Below are 19430 nucleotides of genomic sequence, written 5' to 3' on the forward strand. Positions count from 1 at the left end.
GGGAGGGTTTAATTGTCATTGTACACGCTCCCTGCCTTGCTTGCATGGTAAGCATTGTTTCCAATTGAAAACCCTCCCCAACATGCAAGCATGTCAAGGAGGGTTTAATTGTCATTGTACACGCCAGGGGCACTGAGTACATGGGTGCCCTGGGGCCTTGGCCACCCCTGGAAAATGCCATCTGCACTCATGTCCCTATACTTACAGTGGAACTTCATAAATATCTGTCCACCGGGACTCCCCGGGAAAAACAAGTCCGCTTTTCTGGTACACGCTCCCTGCCGTGTTTGCATGGTAAGTAGTGTTCCCAATTGAAATGACACCCGCCCAAACATGGTTGCATGTTAGGGGGTTGGGTTTAATTGTCATTGTGCACGCTCCCTGCCATGTTCGCATGGCAGTGAGAGGCTACAATGCATCCCTATTGGGTCCATCTGTCTTATGCTGATGATGCACAAAGCTGGCGGATTCCATAGGAATCTCCAGCATTTGCGCCGCCATGAAAATCCACCCGGCGCAAATACTGGAGCATTTGTATGGCGGAGAAGAAGAGATGCGGCAGAAGCGCAAATTGCACTTCCCCCCCTCCTCTCCGCCATACAAATGAATGAAAATTAACCATGACGCAAATGCAAGGCATTAAAGCCTTAATCACGGATTGTACGACTTGCGTTCATGTTACGGCTCATTAGAAGAAAGGACCCATAGCAGCAGCGTTCACCAGGGCTCATGTTCAATAGAGCGGTAATGCGAATGCAAGACGTTAAAGCCTTACTCAAGGCCTTTACACCTTGCATTCACAGTACGGCTCTATGGAACATGAGCCCCTAGGTAGTTGCCTCCTCCGTCTCAGGGGAGCACTTCTTTGTACGTCTGCATGAGATTTTCCTGCCGGCGTAAACGAACGAATTCCAAATGAATCCGCCTCACATTAGCACTTGCTAACGAGCAGACGGATTCCATTGCAATCCATTATAAGCGTACTTGCAGGCAGTGTGTTGTTTCTCTCAAAGCGGAGAATAAAAGTGAAGAGGAAGGGCGTTTTCACCTAGTTTTACTCGTCACAATTTCACTCTGACTTGCGGGTGTTTAAAATAGCATGCCGGCGACCAGCGGCACCTAAGTGTAAGCTGTTGCTCGACTTATAATATCCTTTTTACGTACGGTAGGGAACATTCTATTCCTCATAATGCATGGATACACACCATCATCCCCTTTAATACCTGACCTCTTGCTTAATGTCATTACAGAGTGGTACATGTCATCGCGGTCAAAACACCGAAAAACACTGTATTGCTCTTTATTTTTTTTATTTGGAGTGGGAGTCCGCCTTCCAAGCCCCCCAATTTTCCAACCTTATAACTCCACCCCAACCCCATCCGGACCCATTTTAACCCCTTACCCCACTACCCTTTTTATATTTATTTATTCTTTTCAGTGTTTTTCGGTGTTGTTGTCCGCTCTTCTATGTACCACTATGTAATGACTGGGTATCAAGAGATCTTCTAGTTTCCGTTCTAAATCAAAGTAGAATCTGTTTGGATTAAGAAACAACTCATGTGCAGCTTTTAATGCGCTGCAGAAAAATATTTCAATCGGTTCAAAAAAATGCTTCTAAAAACTTTTGTTTTGAGCTTGAAAATAAGCAAGAACACGTAGATGTTTGATCTCGAGCTCACAAAGTAACTGATTACAGAGCAGTTGTGATGCCGTTTTCTTATTGCAGGTCGGGTGATTTCACAATTTGTCTACAGGTATTGTGTAACAAAGTGGACCTCCAGTACTTCAGGTAAGTTACAGGTTCCTTTATTGTCCATGTCCAGTACTCTTCCTCAAGACACAGGGATGGTAGGGGACACAAGATAACAAGGTAAGAACACCGGGCTCACCCCCACAACCTTCTTCTCCGCTCACTCTTCACTCTAACTTCTAACCGTCACTCATAGAACGCTGCACACCAACATTCCACCTAAACATTCCAAGAGGTGATGTCACACACTGAAAGCAGATTACTACATATTGCAGGAAGCCGTGTATTATGTAGAATATAGTACAGAGTAATATCAGGCTTGATGAAAGCCATAATGGTGCAGTACAGTATCAACCAGCTTATTTTCTTTGTCTATCCTTTTATAAATTGGGTGGTGCAGTAAAATGATGCAGTAATACATTTACCGCTGCATTACTGTCCCGCCCAACTACAAGTTTGGGGCAAAGTGGAGAAAATACCTCCAGCCAGCAGCTGGAGGTATTTCCACCACCTTACTGCCCACAATCGGCCAATTCAGCAGTATTACTGCTGGCGGTATTACCGCTGGTTGTAACATCACCAAAATCTCCTGTGGGGGTCCTATGGAGTCCAATTGATGGGGTCTAACATCGCCTACTGCCACTTGTAATGCAGCTGTAATACCGCCAGAACAAGTGCTGCTAACGGCAATACAATTTGGGGTGTATCTCGGCTGATTTACCGCCGAGATACCACCCAACTCGTAATGAGGCCCAATGTGATTTTTCTGCCATTATGAACCCAAACATCCCTCATGTTGGGGCCAAATGATGCTGCTACTGGATAAGACGTCTATGAATTGTGGGCGGCTTATTGGTGATTTACCACTTAACCAACCTATTCACCTATTGCACAACCCACAGAATGATTACATTTCCGGAAGAGGCTGAGACCACACCAAGGCCATTCCTTGTGCCCGTTAAGGTTCTAAGACCATACCTTGAATTCACCAATTTCATTTTGAGGACCTATCCCCGCCCCCTCATAACCAAACATTGGCAAAGCCAACAGGTTTGGCTTTTGTGTAGTAATGGAATAGACCATTTGCAAACACTTTCTTAATGGTACTGTCTGGCCGTAATATGGCAGCAGGTGGCAAATGGTGTCAGTACCTGGGCTTAGTATGCCAGTACCTGGAAAATCCCCGTCTAATGACTGTATAAAAGCCAGAACAGTTGGCTTTGCCAATGCTTGGTTTAACAGAAATTCTGTGCAGCGCACAAATGCAAGGGCACACGCACTGCTTATAAATGAAGTGGCTGAAAGCAGTTGTTTGAGACATTTTTCTTACACCGAGAGCTGGTTTACAGCTGCAAAAAACCCATTACCTTCCAGACGCCTGCATCACCCTAGAAGCGGAAAGCTAGCTCAAAGCAAACTACTGGATGTCTGTTGTGAAAGGGGCGGGGCAGGTAGTGGTTTGCATTGGTCGGAGGAACTAGCATGACCATGGGCAGTCATTAGGCGGACACGAATGTAAAACATCCCCCATTGGCGGTGGGTCCCCATCCCTCTTCTACCTTCCCTTCCCATGACAAAGCTATTGCCTCACAGGCAGCCGTGCAGTGCCCCCTACTAGCCAAAACTAAAAATGCAGCACTTTGTTCTTTCCAGTCCAGGGTTCCCTGTGACAGCCAAGTGCTGCGGCCCTCACACAGGGCTTATCGGGGCTTGGCCCTTCAGATAAGCAGCGTGCCTGCCTGTTCCACCCACTGAAGTACCCCCTGCAAATACGGAAGTAGGTGATATGCCAATGGCTGCCTCTTGCTGCTGACGCACTAGTGCGTTCAGCCCAGACGCCTCTGCGGCACGTGCCACACAGATAAGCTCCTGGGCCGTGCTATCTGAACTGAAGGGGGCCTCGACGATAGGACGTCAACGTGCTTCTATTCATGGGAGTTACTGCGCGGAACTCCACTTGCGTTTCCGCCACCTTCCTTCCTCTCCGCCCTACAAACGCTCCAGCATTTGCGGCAGCGTCGCGAGGTGGAGCCATTGGGAATCCACGAGGGCTCACGGAGGGGTGCAGGGCCTTCATAGGTCGTTCCTAGCGTCCCCTGGCTGCAGCAGAGGTCAAAGTGGGCGTGAACGAAAGGGTACGCCGTTCCCGTACTTGCACTCTGTCATCACTCAGGCCCAGGCTTGGGGACCCTGTAGCGCTGGTGCCTATTGGAAGAAATCCTGGTGCCGGGGCCTGATTACGGGTTTGGTTTACTGGCACCACTCCCGTGTCCTGTGGATGCACCGCGGGATGACGAGTGGTAGTAAAACACGCTTAGTCCGATTGTGTAGTCGATAGGCCTCCATGGCGATTTTTGTTGGAATTACTGTGAACAGTACTTCCGCCCATTAGTGGCCTTGCAGTGGAGGATTTAGCTGGAGAATTTTGAGCTTTTTTCATTAGTGTTCATTTTTGAGAATCTGCCCCTTACTTTCTATAAAGGCTGCTTGGCTTGTCCACTATTTTGCGTGTTGCCTTTGTGGTACGACGTCCTTTCAACGCAGAATGTTTTTTCGCTGGGTTTTTTACTGTGATTTTTTTCGCCGAAAATCACATTTTTTGGGGGCAGGTTGGAAAAATACATATATTGGGTGTGAGTATACGGGGATATATATAAAAAAAAATGAAAGGGGATGGGGGATTGGTGGGGGGAACCCCCAAAAATAAAAAAAAACATTTGATGAGGTTTTCATAAAAAAATCGCGGTAACAAATACAGCGAAAAACATCCCACAATGAAATGACATGGAACCGCCTTTGTAGCCTGTTGCACATGTTAAAGTGCTGCCAAGGCGTAAAGCGCTCCAGCGGCTCGAAAGGGGCGTCTACCTAAACTGTAAAAACTGCCGGATAATACAAAAAGCTGAAAAAAGATTATTTTTAAATCACATTAATTATATTGATGAACAAATTACATGTTTCAATGGGCATGCTTAAAGCCCTGCTACCTCAGGGAAATAATTAACTTCTGCTGAAAGTAGAAACTGTTCCAGTGTTTCGTTTTTTAGTATGTCCTTATGGGTGGGATCTAGCCTGATTTGCATGTGGTCTTTCCCCTTCTTTAATGGCTTGGCAGGCGAATAACGATGGTCTGGAGAGTTGCCCAGAGCAATGCCAGAGGTTAGGATTCATTCTAAACCTTCCAGCCATCACCTCTTGTGTTGTGCCATTATGCCAATGCAATGCCTTTCAGAAATTGTGAAATTGTCATTTCATCTCAGCAAAAGCTGATGCCTCACAGCAGCTGAGAGGTAGGCATGTGCTTGCAAACCTAGGAAACATTATTAAACTCCAGGTTAAAGGTAGCCCAGACCAAGAGCAATCAAGCGACAAGTCCCCTTTGAGCACCCACCCTTATTTCCTCCCATAGATGGTGTTTGCAGCTCAAAGTGTCATTCTGTCTTGCCAGCAATTCACAGTTTAGTTTCTCCCCAGTGTGAGCATTCATTTATCCCCTTATGCCCCCCACCGCTTTCCCTCTCCCCCATTGGCTTGTACTATGGCCCTGTAGCCCCTAATTTCCTCCAGCCCTTTGTATTCCCTCCTTTGAGCATGAATACCAATGTGGGCGGCATTAGAATCAGTGGGTGGCATGGAGCTGCCGTATTCCCGTGGTTGGCGGAGCAGTTTTCTAATTTGCACATTGTATTTTCCCGCTGTGCCCAAGTGGGTCTCTCGCATGCCCACACCATCAATTAAACGCACCCAGGGGTACTGTTAGGCATACCACCTTCCAGCCACCAGGGCTCATCCGCAGGCTTGTCCAACTCTAGGCCTCCAGATCCAGCACCCTGACGGATTTTTAGTTTCCCCTCATTAATATTCAAAAGAAGGAATTTGCATATATTTACAATCATTATATGCAAATCGATCTCATGAATATTAATGAGGGGTGTCCTGAAAATCTGACATGTTTCCGGCCCACGAGGCATGCAGTTGGACAAACCTGGCACTAGGGCATCTAGGAAAGCTGTCCCATTGGGCACGGGGCACACAACTCCCCAGACACCACTAGCGGTCCATTATAGACTATCCACCCAAGAGGCCTAGCCTCAGAGGTAGACCCTGGTTCGGTCTCTCTGTCTGGCCTCCACTTTTTCAAGTGAGAAATGCCCTGGGAGACATTTGGGCAACCAAGACAGTGCATCTAAAAATGGATTTGTAGTCTTTGGTGGGGGTGTGGAAAAAAACACATTTGATAAAAATCAGACAGGACACAGAAAAAACAGCATTACAGGCTAGGGGGCTACAAATGCTAATCAAAAGAAGCAAAACCTGTTTTTATGACCTAACAGTTATACAGTTAGAACAGAACCAAGGGGTGCTGCTACTCTCTGCCAGAGTGCATTAAGCAGCTTCCTGGGAAATGGGCATTGATCAGTGTCCACATCAAAGGTCTTCAAGGGAAAACCTTGGCTGTAGTGGACTTCTGCTTTGGTCATTTGGGAGGTTGCTTGAATTTCCTTTGGTTCGGCTCATCAGTCCTCTGCTGTGCTCCTTATTTATCATCGTGTTGCAACTGACTTGACTCCTTATGTCACTCACACATATTCTAATTCGTTGCCCCCCTCCTTAACTCTTAAACACATGCACTACCCACTAGCCTTCTAAAACTCCCTTTTGCGTAGGGCGAGGTCCCTAGGCAGAGACCTTCCTTTGCATGCATTTAATTGTGGGTATGTATTGGGCACCAGCCAAGCATCAGGAAGCAATGGAATCTGCCCATCAGTAGGGCTGATAGGCATGCATTAGGTGGTTGCGGGGCATGGCACTCCTTACAGCGTGACATTTATTACAGGTATACTGTTTGGGGTAGTTGGAAACAGTTAACATTTGCAGTTAGTGGGGTACGTGTAACAGTGCTGAGACTGGCTGCGAGGGTGGAATAGTGAATGGGCGGCAGAGGGTGGGCATCAGAAAGGATACTGGGCTGGGTGGGTTTGGTGGGTGTGTTACGGAGTGTGAAGAAGGTGCTCCTTGAATAGGAGGTTCTTAGTTTCTATCCTGAATTGCCTGAGGATGGCAGCGAGTCTAATGTTGATGTTTTTGAGGGTCACGGTGTTGCTTGTTACCTGTATTTTCATTGTTGCAATTCTCTTGCTCGTGTCTGGCCAGGTGGGGACTTCTGGAGATGCGCTGACCTCCAGAGAGGGCGGCTTCATCTGCCAGGTAGGAGGAAGTGTTTGTGGTGACAGCTTTGTATATGAGGGAGCTGACTTTGAATGCCATGTGTGCTCGTAGGGGTAGCCATTGAACTTCAATGAGTGTGGGCATTATGTGCTTGTATTCACGGAGACCTTGGATGAGGCAGCCAGCAGCATGGAGAATGCTCCTCATAGGCACTATGGTGGTGGGTTGGCTGGTGAGCAAGGCGTGTCCTCTGTCTTGGTGATGTTGGACTAGGGCCTCTGTGGTGGATCTGCAGCTTGTGTTTGGTTTGAAGAACTTAATGTTGCTGCAGGAGGGATAATTGGTACCTTCAGGTCTGAGTTGTCTTCTTTGTGTGTTGGGAAGGAAAGTTGGCGGTCTGGATAGAAGTCCGATCGACACCACCCTCCCGGACATTGCCAGCCCCAAATGCCAGCAGCATAATGCTACCACCTCCATGCTGCTCCTACTCAATGCTGCGTTAAATTCCACTGCCTATTTATGATGATATGATAGTTGGCCCATTCTTTTCAGAGGGTTCCTCCTTGCCCCCCCCTCTTTTATGACCCCCAACCTCATGACTCCCTCAACCGCACTCAATGTTTATTCCATCTAACTCTCCCCAGTTACCTTTTTGTTGGCCCCTTCCACTGCCTGCCATCACTATCTGGCCACCAGCATCCTTTGGGCGCTTCCAGCAGTGTGGCACTCGGCATGGTGGCATGCTTCTTGCTGCCCCTCTGCATGCCGGCAAGTTGCCACTGTCGTGCAGACCGAGAATCCGCTGTCTATTTGGAATCCATGAGAATCTGTGCAGTGTGCCAGCTATGCGGTTTAGCCTTCAAGCCTCATGGCGGACAGCCAGGTCTAGAGGTGGGGGTGCTGGTATGTGGTTTGTGAGGGGCAGGAATTATTTCTTGATGGGGTTCAGTTTGAGGTAGAGCCAGGTCATGCCTACCTAGATCAGGCTCTGAGATGGTGAATTTCTTCTTTGAGGCAGATTGTGCTTTGTTTATCAGTGGTTCCTACTTCCTCCAGAGGAAGGTTGAACGGCAAAAGGGAGAGGATGAATCGCTCTGGCACTCCTCCACAGGTGATGGGTGAAGATGGTGAGTTGGTGGCATCCTTGTTGACTTCAACATAGGAGCTGAACCAGAGGAGGAGGTTCTCTCTGAAGCCCATGCGCTTGTGAAGTTTGTTGCTCAGGGCGCGAGGATCTACTCTGAGCAGGACGGTGGAGAGATGAAGGAGTGCCAGAAGGCAATAGTTCGAGTCATCGAGGATGCATAGGATGCCTCTGCCTCTGTTCTACATCTCGCCCTTAAACCTGATTAAGAGGAGGCTTTTGGCATCAGTGTGTGAGTGAAGTTGTGCAGTTATGGCACTTTAAAGTTTGCTTAGGAGAGGAGGGCGGCTGATGCAGCGGCAGTTGCTGTATCATCAAGGTCCGGTATGGGCTTCTTGTGCAAGTGGAGAGTTGTTGAGGGTGTCCAGTCTTGAGGGTGTGGGAAGGTGCCCTGAGTGAGTGATCGGTTGATTGCCAGAATAGGGTGGAGGCTTTTGTGGGGAGTCTCTTGAGGATGGCGTCTGGAAAGATGTCGTCTGATACGGGTCTTACGGTCTTTGTCAGGTTTTCCATGGCGAGTATTTGAAAGGAAGTCCTTGTTGTCTTTTTGCCTGGTGGGATGGGTGGGTCGTTTCTTCATTTCTTCCACTCTCTCCGTGGTACTGGAAAATTTCAAATATATAACAATCTCCATCCACCGCTTACACCTTGGTGCTGGAAGACTACCTAAACCCCCTCCTCCGACTTTACTTACAAGCCTCTCATTTGATAAATTCAACATTCACATGGGAGGGTCTAAAACACCTCCACAGGCCTTTTCATCCCTCAAGTGCATGACGATTAATTATACAGTACACGCGTGCCCTGCGTACCCTCCATAGAATCCAGTCACAGAACATGTTGTGCTGTCTTCCAGCAGATGCAGCCGTCCAGAAACTGGCAGTCGTGCTTGCGGACTATGGCGTCGACCTACGTGAACTGAGCGACCAGCAGATGGACAGTCTATCAGTACTGGTGCAACTCCTGCAGTCAGGAGGGATCAGGAATCCGGGTGAGTTCTTGTGCCAGGAATCAATCCCAAAAAACAGGGACATTTGATCATAGAGCAGATCAGTGAGTGTAGCTGAGCAAGCAGGTGGAGATGCCACTGAGATGAAAAGAGGACTGCAAAGTACAGTATGATGAGGAGGGGTGATGACACAAGAGCAGATTACAGGAGTCAAGGGATGCAGACACAGACATCAGACCCAGAGAGGGAAGATTGCAAAGGGAAGGGAGCGGTGTGGGCTGAGAGTGAAGGTCATGCCATCGGACAGGGTCACCATTATGGTCAGCATCAGTCAGCATAAGCCTCTGAAATTAAGCGGGTGCTTGAAAGGGACTATCAGAAGACATGTGGTCGGATAAATTGCTCCAGGGCAAGAGGGTGTTGGACAGGGACTTGCAGCCTGTGGCTCTCAAGATATTCTGGACTACGACTCCCAGGATCTCTCACCATTGACCGCTCTGGCTAGGGATGGTTGGAGGTGTAGTCCCAGACATTTGGCAAGTAAAGGTTGCAAACCCCCGGTGTAGAGAACAAAAAACAGTGTGTCTGGGTGTAACTAAAGGGAGGAAATCCAGAAGAGTAAGAGTGTGGGACCAGAGGAGTGAGCTGGGTAGAGCGGGAATGTGATCAAAGGAAAGAAGTGGCATAAAATGGCACAGGCAGGGGGGTAGAGTAGATGAGCAGTGCTGGTGAGAGTGTGGTGAGGGTGGGAGTGTGGTTAAGGTAACAGTGAGAGTAGGCTCACGTTTCCTGATGCAAAGAACCTAGTTGTGTGCACTCTTTTCTCTGAATCTGGCTGGTGCTGCCCCTTCATACATGTAACATTACAATTGACATGTGACTGTTTCCTTTAACAGATGCACCTGACACAGATAGACTAAAACTAAAAAGGGTAAGTCATAGAAACTACTGTCATGTGCTTACCACCTGGGGCGGGAAGTAATGTTGGGGACGGATGGGGGGTGCTGCTGGCTAGGGCTGAGGTACCCCAGCAGAACTACATGAAGGTTCAGAGAGAGGAATGGATCAGGATGGAGGTGTATTGGCAGAGCAGCGTGATTGCCATATACTCAAGTAGTAGGGTGTGCTCCATGCCAGGAATGGCGAGTTGTGGATACTTAAACAGTAAGGGGCGTTATAAGTCAGGATTACGGTGTACAGAGGTGTGTGGTGAGTTCAGTACAATGTTACGGTGGGTCCTGCCTGTCAAAGACCTTCCCCTCCGGCCCGGAACAGCCAGTTTTTGGGGTGCACCTTTAAGACCTGGATCAAGGCACTTTTGTGATGCACGAAACTAGACAAAGGGGCAGGGTTTCTACAAAAATATACTCGGTTTTTCTAACAGAAGAGAATTGCACCACCTGCCTGGAGCCACACACAGTGAGGCCATCTGGGCACATGCATCACATCAGCAAAGACTACCCTCAGAGAACCCTCTGGCCCTCAATGCATGATCACTGTCACACACTGGCCACCAAGCAGTCCTTCAAGAAGGTTCCCAACGAACATGGCTGAGAGCCTAGAAGAACAGCATAACCCGAACACCCTATCTCTCCCCAGGAACCGGACCCGACAGATCTCTTAACTCTGTAGGGAAAGCTGTAGCGTGGAAAAGTCCACCTTCCAACCATCAGGGCACACCCCCCAGGCAGAAACTAGGGCACCTAGGAAAGGTATCCCATGGGGCACAGGGCACGCATCTCCCTAGCCAACAACAGAGGCCCATTACAGACTACCCACCCTAGGGGCTTAGCCGTATAGGTAGACCCTGGTTTGGTGTCTTCCAGTCTGGCCGCCATTTTGTCAAACTATGGCATGAAGGGGGGTTCCATTGCCAAGATCCAAGAGAGCATCCCAAAGCACTCAGTTCAGGACAGGCGGTGATGTCCTCACCAACAGTCATTCCTCCACCAGAATGGTTCCGTGCAGGTGCAGCACGCGCTAGTGTTTGAACATTCAAGCTTGCCACAGACTACATCCCTGACATGTGGCACCACACTCTGTGCTTATCCACTGGGATCAACCACCTGGCACAGACTACATCCCTGACATGTGGCACCACACTCTGCTTATCCACTGGGATCAACCACCTGGCACAGACTACATCCCTGACATGTGGCACCACACTCTGCTTATCCACTGGGGTCAACCACCTGGCACCATAGTTATGCATGCACATACACAAACCCACACCACATCATGCGATAGGAACTGCATTCCAAATTGTAGAAGGGTCTGGACGCCCAAAGGAAGATATATGCATCCCCAATGCAGGTCTGCCGTAGCAACACTTAATAAGAATAATAATATTAACAGTCATGATATAAGTACTGCTTGCTTATACATGCTGGCCATTTTGTGGCACTGTAAATAACATGCATCACCATCTCTTCCTTGCCTGCAGGTCACGGAAGGGGATATGCAGCATGGACCGGAGCTCGAACCCCCATTCTCCATATATCCCCTGCCAGAAATCTTGGTCACTATCCCCAGCCCAACTAGGACTGGCGATTCCCAAAAATCTAAAATGGAAGGCCCAACTGGGGATATAACTCTGGAGAAGGCCTCTGGCACCGTCGGCGCACTGGTTGAGCACCCCCGGGCCAAGCAAGAGGCCCCAGAAGACTTTGTATTGCACCTCCCAAGGCAAGTGGACTTCTCCGGAATAGACACCAAGGTCCTGACGGAGAAGAAAAGTTCCTTTGAGACCAGCAGGTTGGGGGAGATGCTGAATCGCCCATCTCCAGGCCCTGCAGAGGAGTATGGATACATCTTGACCAATCAGGAGTAAGAGATGGCGAATGGGAATTGGCTGGTAAACTAAGGGTAAGGGCAGTGGGAGGTTAAAAGAGACAGCAGCCAGGGGGGTGGGCAAACAGAGGTGATGAGTATAAAGGGTTAAACATGATTAGTAGGTGTTTTTTCCTCTGTCCTTAAGTCCAGTTAAAAGTTGTCTTTTTAAAAAAAAGATGGTTCTTCACACTGTAGCAACAATTTCTTGACTAGTATACCCTTATCTTATTTGGGTAAACGAATGGGGAACTCAATTGCCCCACAGCTTAATCAGCATCTTGCTAAGCCTTCCCACAAAAGATCAATCTGGGTTCATCCCTACTCAGACAGCCCCCCATCATCTTGAGGTTGATGCTTTGGGTGTTCTTGGATGGAAGTGCAAAGGACACTCACTGGCTTCTCATTCTTTGAGACAATCAACAATGCAATTGTTCATGTCCATCCTCTCTGGGAAGACTTAATTTGTCAATATCCTCTTTTCAAGGACTTCCCAAACCTGCAAACCCCATAGCATGGCCAAGTGCCTGATACCACCACCTAGACTCTTTAACATCTGCATGGATCTGCTGGGAACTCTAGAGCAGAAAGCGGAAACTTAGGCAAGCATTGCCAGTCATTATCCTGGCGCTATCCCATTGTATTTTAAGATGTCTGTCAAGCTGTTTTAGAAGCACCAATTAAGTCTCTGTGTCTTTGAAAGCTGCTGTTCATTTCACTGCTAGAAGAATTAAGGGAGTTAGGTGGTCTGAAGACATTACACCGTCCTTTGGGAGTTACATGGCTTGGCTTGCTAGCCCAAACCCAAATGCTAGCATGATGCTTGATGTCTAAAGCAGCCAAATTAGGGCATCCTTCCTGGCTGAGATTCAGCTTAAAATATCTGGTGGGTAGCATTTTGCGCACCACTTCCACTCTCTAATTCTGGACATTTGTTTTCTTGAAAAAAACAAAAAAGTGTTCACAAGCTTTTCTTTTTTTTCTCTATTATTATTAACTACCTTTTCAATGGACAGTTGTTTCCCCTCTTTAGAACTTTAGTTTTGCCCAAAACTGAATGCCCTCCTTATGTGAAATATTTTGGGATCTAATAGGATCTTTTTTCCAATTATTTCCTCTTGTGCAGGAGAATCGACCACTCACGATTCCGGTGGATTGGTGAACAATTTATTAGTAAAGCAGTAGCAAAACATAACAAACAGCAGCACGAGACCCCGGCGCAAGTGAAACCCCCTCCCTCCGAGCACCTTGCTCTTGTACCCAAATGCACACATACGTTTCAATGGAAGCAGTGGTCACAACGGGGCAAGGTGTCGCCTTGAAACATTGTTGCTGACAGAGAACAAACCCTTGCTATGTAAGCCGATAAGGGCCAGCTGCACTCAGGCGTGCTAGTTAGTGTTATCAGGGAGGACAGCATAGAGTTATACATTTAGTCAAGGTTAATATACTCCTTAAAGATTTGCATATGCTCTGAGGCAGGCAAGAGCACCTGCAATATGATGACTTCCACCTACTAAAGCCGCTTTTCATAAGAAAGCGAGAACATAAAACATGTTTGCATATGCCAAAAAGGAAATACTCCAGAAGTGAGGTCTGTGAAGGCGAGCATTCTACATGCTATGCAAAGGGTTTTCATGGCAAAGACATGTGCAGTACAATCTACCACCTCACCTCACACAGGCTAGAAGCAGTGGTTTAAACATTGCAGTTTGAAGTGTGTCCACAACGGCATACAGTGGTTACATGCTGGGGCAGTACGTACACTTTTCATCAATCTATATGTTGTTCTTTTGGTTGTTCAATGGTCAGGATGAAGGGGGAGGTGTGAGGAAGTATTTTTTGGTCTGTTAATCGATATGTTGTTCTTAGGATTGTTTGTTAGTCAGGATGAATGGTGAGGCGCAGAGGAAGGATCTGTTCATCGATATGTTCTTTTGATTATTCATTGGTCTGGGTGAAGGATGAGGTGCTGAGGATGGATCTTTTCATCTGTTCATTGATATACTGCTCTTTGTATTGTTCATTGGTTAGGATGAAGGGTGGGGTACTGAGGAAGGATCTATTGATCTGTTCATCGATATGCTGTCCTTTTGATTGTTCATTGGTCAGGATGAAGGGTGGGGTGCCGAGGAAGGATCTGTCGAGCTGTTAATCGTTATGCTGTCCTTTTGATTGTTCTTTGGTCAGGATGAAGGGTGGGGTGCCGAGGAAGGATCTGTCGAGCTGTTAATCGTTATGCTGTCCTTTTGATTGTTCTTTGGTCAGGATGAAGGGTGGGGTGCCGAGGAAGGATCTGTAGAGCTGTTAATCGATATGCTGTACCTTTGAGTGTTCATTGGTCAGGTTGAAGGGCGACGTGCCAAGGTAGGATCTCAGCTGTTCATTGATATGCTGTTCTTTTGATTGTACAATGGTCATGATGAAGGATGAGGTGCCGAAGAAGAATTTAAGCTGTTTTTCGATACGCTGTTCTTCTGATTGCTCATTGGTCAGTATGAAGGATGAAGTGCCAAGGAAGGATCTGTTGATCTGTTCATCGATATGCTGCTCTTTGTATTGTTCATTGGCCAGTAGGAAGGGTGAGGTGCCAAGCAAGGATCTGTTAATCTGTTCATCTATATGATGTTCTTTTTTTTCTTGATTGGTCAGGATGCAGAGAAAGGTGCAGAGGTAGGATCTGTTGATCTGCCTATCAGTATGCTGTTCTTTTGATTGTACATTTATCAGGATGAAAGGCGACGTGCCGCGGAATGATCTATATCTTGTTCCTTTGATTTTTCATTGGTCAGTATGAAGGATGGGGTGCCAAGGAAAGATCTGTTGATCTGTTCATTGATATAATCCTCTTTTTATTGTTCTTTGGCCAGTACGAAGGGTGACATGCCAAGGAAGGATATGTTCATCAATTTGTTCTTTTTATTTTTCATTGGTCAGGTTGAAGGGCGACGTGCCAAGGTAGGATCTCAGCTGTTCATTGATATGTAGTTCTTTTGGTTGTTTACTGTTGAGGATGACAGATGAGGTACCAAAGAAGAATCTGTTGATCTGTTCATCTATATGTTGTTCTTTTTATTGTTTGTTGGTCAGGATTAAGGGTGAGGTGCCGAGGAAGGATCTGTTGATTTGCTTATCGATATGCTGTTCTTTTGATTGTTCATTGGTCAGGATGAAGAATGAGGTGCCAAGGAAGAATCTGTTCATCGATATGGTGTGCTTTTGATTGCTCATTGGTCATGATGAAGGTTGACATGCCGAGGAAGTATCTGAGCTGTTCATCGATATGTTGTTCTTTTGGTTGTTTACTGTTGAGGATGACAGATGAGGTACCAAGGAAGAATCTGTTGATCTGTTCATCTGTATCTTGTTATTTATATTCAGTGGTCAGGATGAAGGGTGAGGTGCCAAGGAAGGATCTTTGGATCAGTTCATCGACATTCTGTTCTTTCCATTGTTCATTGATCAGGATGAAGTGTGAGGTGCAGAGGAAGGATCTGTTGATCTCTTCATCGATATGCTGTTCTTTTGATTGTTCATTGGTCAGGATGAAGTGTGAGGTGCAGAGGAAGGATCTGTTGATCTCTTCATCGATATGCTGTTCTTTTGATTGTTCATTGGTCAGGATGAAGGATGATGTGCAGAGGAATGACCTATATCTTGCTCTTTGTATTGTTCATTGGCCAGTGTGAAGGGTGATCTATGTTCTTTTTGTTGTTCATTGTTCAGGAAGATGAGTGAGGTGCTAATGAAGGATTTGAACTGTTGATTGATATGATGTTCTTTTCATTGTTCACTGTTGAGGATGACAGATGGGGTGCCAAGGAAGGAAGACATGCTGTTCTTTTGATTGTTTATTGGTCAGGATAAAGGGTGATGTGCCGACGAACGATCTGTTCATTGGTCAGGCTCAAAGGTGATGTGCTGAGGAATGAGCTATATCTTGTTAGTTGGATTGTTCCTTGGTGAATATGAAGAATCAGGTGCCAAGGAATGATATGTTGATCCGTTCATTGATATGCTGTTCTTTTGAATGTTCATTGGTCAGGATGAAGAATGAGGTGCGGAGTGAGTGATCTGCTCATCTGTTCATTGAAATGCTGTTCTTTTGATGGTTTATTGGTCAGGATGAAGGGTGATGTGCCGAGGAAGGATCTGTTGATCTGCTTATCGATATGCTGTTCTTTTGATTGTTCCTTGGTCAGGATGAAGTGTGAGGTGCACAGAAATGATCTGTTGATCTGTTCATCAATATGTTATTTTGTTTGTTCATTGGTCAGGATGAAGGATGATGTTAAGAGGAATGGTCTATATCTTGTTCTTTTGATTGTTCATTGGCCAGTATGAAGGGTGATGTATGTTCTTTTTTTTTTCATTGGTCAGGATGAAGGGTGAGGTGCTGAGGAAGGATTTGAACTGTACATTGAGATGCTGTTCTTTTGATTGTTCGTTGGTCAGGTCAGGATGAAGGGTGAGGTGTGGAGTAAGGATCGGATCTGTTAATCGGTTTGCTGTTCTTTTGGTTGTTCATTGATCAGGATGACGTGTGAGGTGCTGAGGAAGGATCTAAGCTGGTTTTGGAAGCTTACCTTTAGTTGCTTTAGAGTATTGTGATCAGTACTCTTTGAACTTTTAAAGGAGCTCTGTTGCGTTTTACAGGCAACATTCGCACTATATTTAGAACTTAACACAATTGAATGAATGACGGAGAAGGCAATTCAAGTGTTACAGGAAAGAAATAGAGCAACCGCATTGAGGAACTGCAGAATGGGAAGATTTTGTTGTGGAGTAAGAGGGGGGGAGACCCTATCTCAGTATCAAAGGTGTAGATTAATGTGTAAAGCGAGAGAAGAGAAATGCTGCAGACAGTATTGGGGGTAGAGATGGGGCAGTTACATCACAGAATGGCTTGCAGGATGACAGCACCTGGGACTCCCCTATGGCAGCAAACTCACTGTGTGCCCTAATGCAAATCACAGAGATTTCGATTTGGATGGCATTCGTGCAGTAGGTCAAACCAATTGATTATTGACCAATTTGGTCTGATGATTTAGCGACAGCAATCATTCGTGAGATGGTACCACCTGGTAGACGTTCCCTACATGTCACATCTCATCCGTCACAAGCTAACTGCTTGTTTTCTAAAAGAGAGAAGCAACCTTATCAAAATGATGACTCAGCAAAAGTACCTTATACTGTACTCAACATAGCATACATGGGTTGCCTCCGGAGGAGGTAGTGCGGTTTGAGTGGAAGCAAGGTCACAACAGCTGTCATGCTACTAGTACGGAGAATAAGAGTGATGTACACAGTCCCTGTGAAATTGGGAGGTTTTCTGTTGGGAAATATCCGCTCAGGCGCACGTAGGGGACTAATGCGAGTACGATCGATGGCACCAACCAACCGCATTATGGCAATCAACAATGGAATAGAAACCACCTTTCACAGAAGAAGCTCAGGATATGATCTGGGAAACGTTTGATTGATGAAACGTGGAATAACTTTCTTCATTGCCCCAGTTACTCGTTAAAGAAGTTTAGAAAAAGTTGGATGGGAGAAACAGTTCTTCAGACAGAATCATCCCACAGAACAAAAATGCAACACTACCAACAACTACATGAGTGGGGGCACAGCGATACAGAATGCTACGGGCAGATGGCAGCTCCCATTTCACATCAAGTACATGTAAGATGTGGGAGTGCCCAGTGCATAGGTTTAAGAACCCACTATCCACTCATATCAAGCTAATTAAAGCTCACCCTAAAGGTTTCATCCTGATTGGGCCTCCTTGGGGCTTGAGGAGGAACCGCATCAGACATTTTGAGAAAGTTGGTGAACAAGCCTCTATCTCTGCACCCAGCCTTTCATTTGCTGGTAGAAGATCATTACCAGCAGACCAATCTGGATATGGTTTCATATGTATTTCTACATCAACAATATTATTGGATCAGCTGAAAATGTTATGGTGAGATGGTACAATGCATTAGCTTTCAAAGTCCCATAGACCTCCTCGTCAGATGATGGTCACAGATGAAATGACTATGTAACAACAAATGCATGTTGGACATTTCCTTCTCAAAGAAACCCAAGATGGGAACCCATGAAATAGACGCCCGGGACGGCCACCTTACCTCGCCCCAGGAGAGACAGATACCAGAACGCAATGAGAATGATTCACAATTCTGGCAATGCTGGGATTTATGTTTTCAAAAAGGCACATGCTACTCACCCACAACTGTTGCACGTATGTTCTCAAAAAGAAGCACAAGGAATCTCAAAGTGGGTCCAAGTAAGTTTGAAGGCTTATGATAGGTTATTTATAACACACTTAATCCCCAGAGGTTTCAAAGCGCAGACCCGGGGATCGAACCTGTGTTGCTCTGTGTCGTCTTGCTTCCAAGGCGAGCACTTTGCTGCTGAGCTATCCTCCTGAGCTATCCTCCCATGGTATTTTAGAAAACATCTACACACAATTTGCAAGCATTATGTATTTATTCACGTTAAACTTCTATAGAGTCCAACGATATTTATAATGTGCTTAAAATGTAATTTCTGCAACCACCCTCCAGTTGTTCCAAAGAAAATGGCTGTCTGTGTCTCACTGTTACTCCCAGCCATAAAATTGCCTGCAGGGCTTTCAATGTTTAATAAGGTTAAGAATACAGTGTTGCACCACTGTGTACGCTAACACATTAAGCCTGAGTGGTAAGTATATGTGTTTCACAGCCTCTCTGCAGTGTCAGGACCATGCAGTGATTCCAGTGCAGTTCCTTAAACTCACTGCTTTCTCTAAAATCTGACCAATTCAAAATATGTTCCCAAAGTTTAAACGGTACAATGGCCAATGGTATCTGTGTGCCTTGTGCTTGATAATGGCTTACTGGCTTGCATACAATGTGGCAAATACAACATATGTTCGACCTCTTTGAATAGGTATCTTTAGAAAAAAAAGAATTAAAAAAAACAAATGGTAGATTTGATTGAATTTCGGCTGTTCGGAAATTTTGAACAGTCGAAAATGTCAATCAAATATACCACTCGGTGCCATTATAGTGAAGGAGGAGGTTGGGGGTGTCCCCCGCACCCTTGTTTACTATAATGGCATCAGGGATTTCAGGGGATTCAATAAAGTAAAAAAAAGAAAATAAAGCGACCCTGCAGCGCCAGTTCCCATCCACGGAAGTGTAGGGAGCTGGCGTTGCAGAGAGACAGGGCGACGCGGCACACAGCGAAGTGTGCCACCAAAGGCTAAGTAAGGGGGTGGGGAGAGAGCGGGTCGCTTGAACGCTTGAAATGTCAGTGGGAGAAAAAAGTCCTTTTCGTTCAAATAATTCTCCCTTTGACATTTCTGATTCGATGTTTTCATGGACATCCGCTTGAATAGTGCATCGCCCACTGTTATCTCGGTGTGGTTCGAGCTCGGTGATCTGGTATTGCCCCAGAGCTGTTGGTGAGGGGTTGTCTTCCGGCGCCGTGGTGGCCTTAACGTCCTACTGGGCAATGTTGGAGCTGCTGTTCTTCTGGATTAGGGTTTCCCCATCGGCTATCACGCTTGCAGAAAGATCCCTAGTCCGAGCGCTTTCCTTGTAATC

At 46.4% G+C, this 19430-nt stretch overlaps 1 protein-coding gene across 2 annotated transcripts in view; it reads left to right on the forward strand.

Annotated features, from left to right (window-relative positions):
* Positions 1–19430, forward strand: part of PTPRN (protein tyrosine phosphatase receptor type N) — a 488337-nt gene that overhangs the window by 242561 nt on the left and 226346 nt on the right. The window contains exons 7-9 of one of the 2 annotated variants that reach the window (XM_069616889.1): positions 8923–9054; positions 9909–9943; positions 11456–11838. In XM_069616889.1, coding sequence (XP_069472990.1) covers positions 8923–9054; positions 9909–9943; positions 11456–11838 — 550 coding nt within the window. Of the gene's footprint in view, positions 1–8919; positions 9055–9908; positions 9944–11455; positions 11839–19430 lie in introns of both variants that reach the window. The other variant, XM_069616888.1, reaches the window with a different exon arrangement.

The sequence above is a fragment of the Ambystoma mexicanum genome, chromosome 9 (genome assembly GCF_040938575.1).
Source record: "Ambystoma mexicanum isolate Mex_15411 chromosome 9, UKY_AmexF1_1, whole genome shotgun sequence".
NCBI lineage: Eukaryota > Metazoa > Chordata > Amphibia > Caudata > Ambystomatidae > Ambystoma > Ambystoma mexicanum.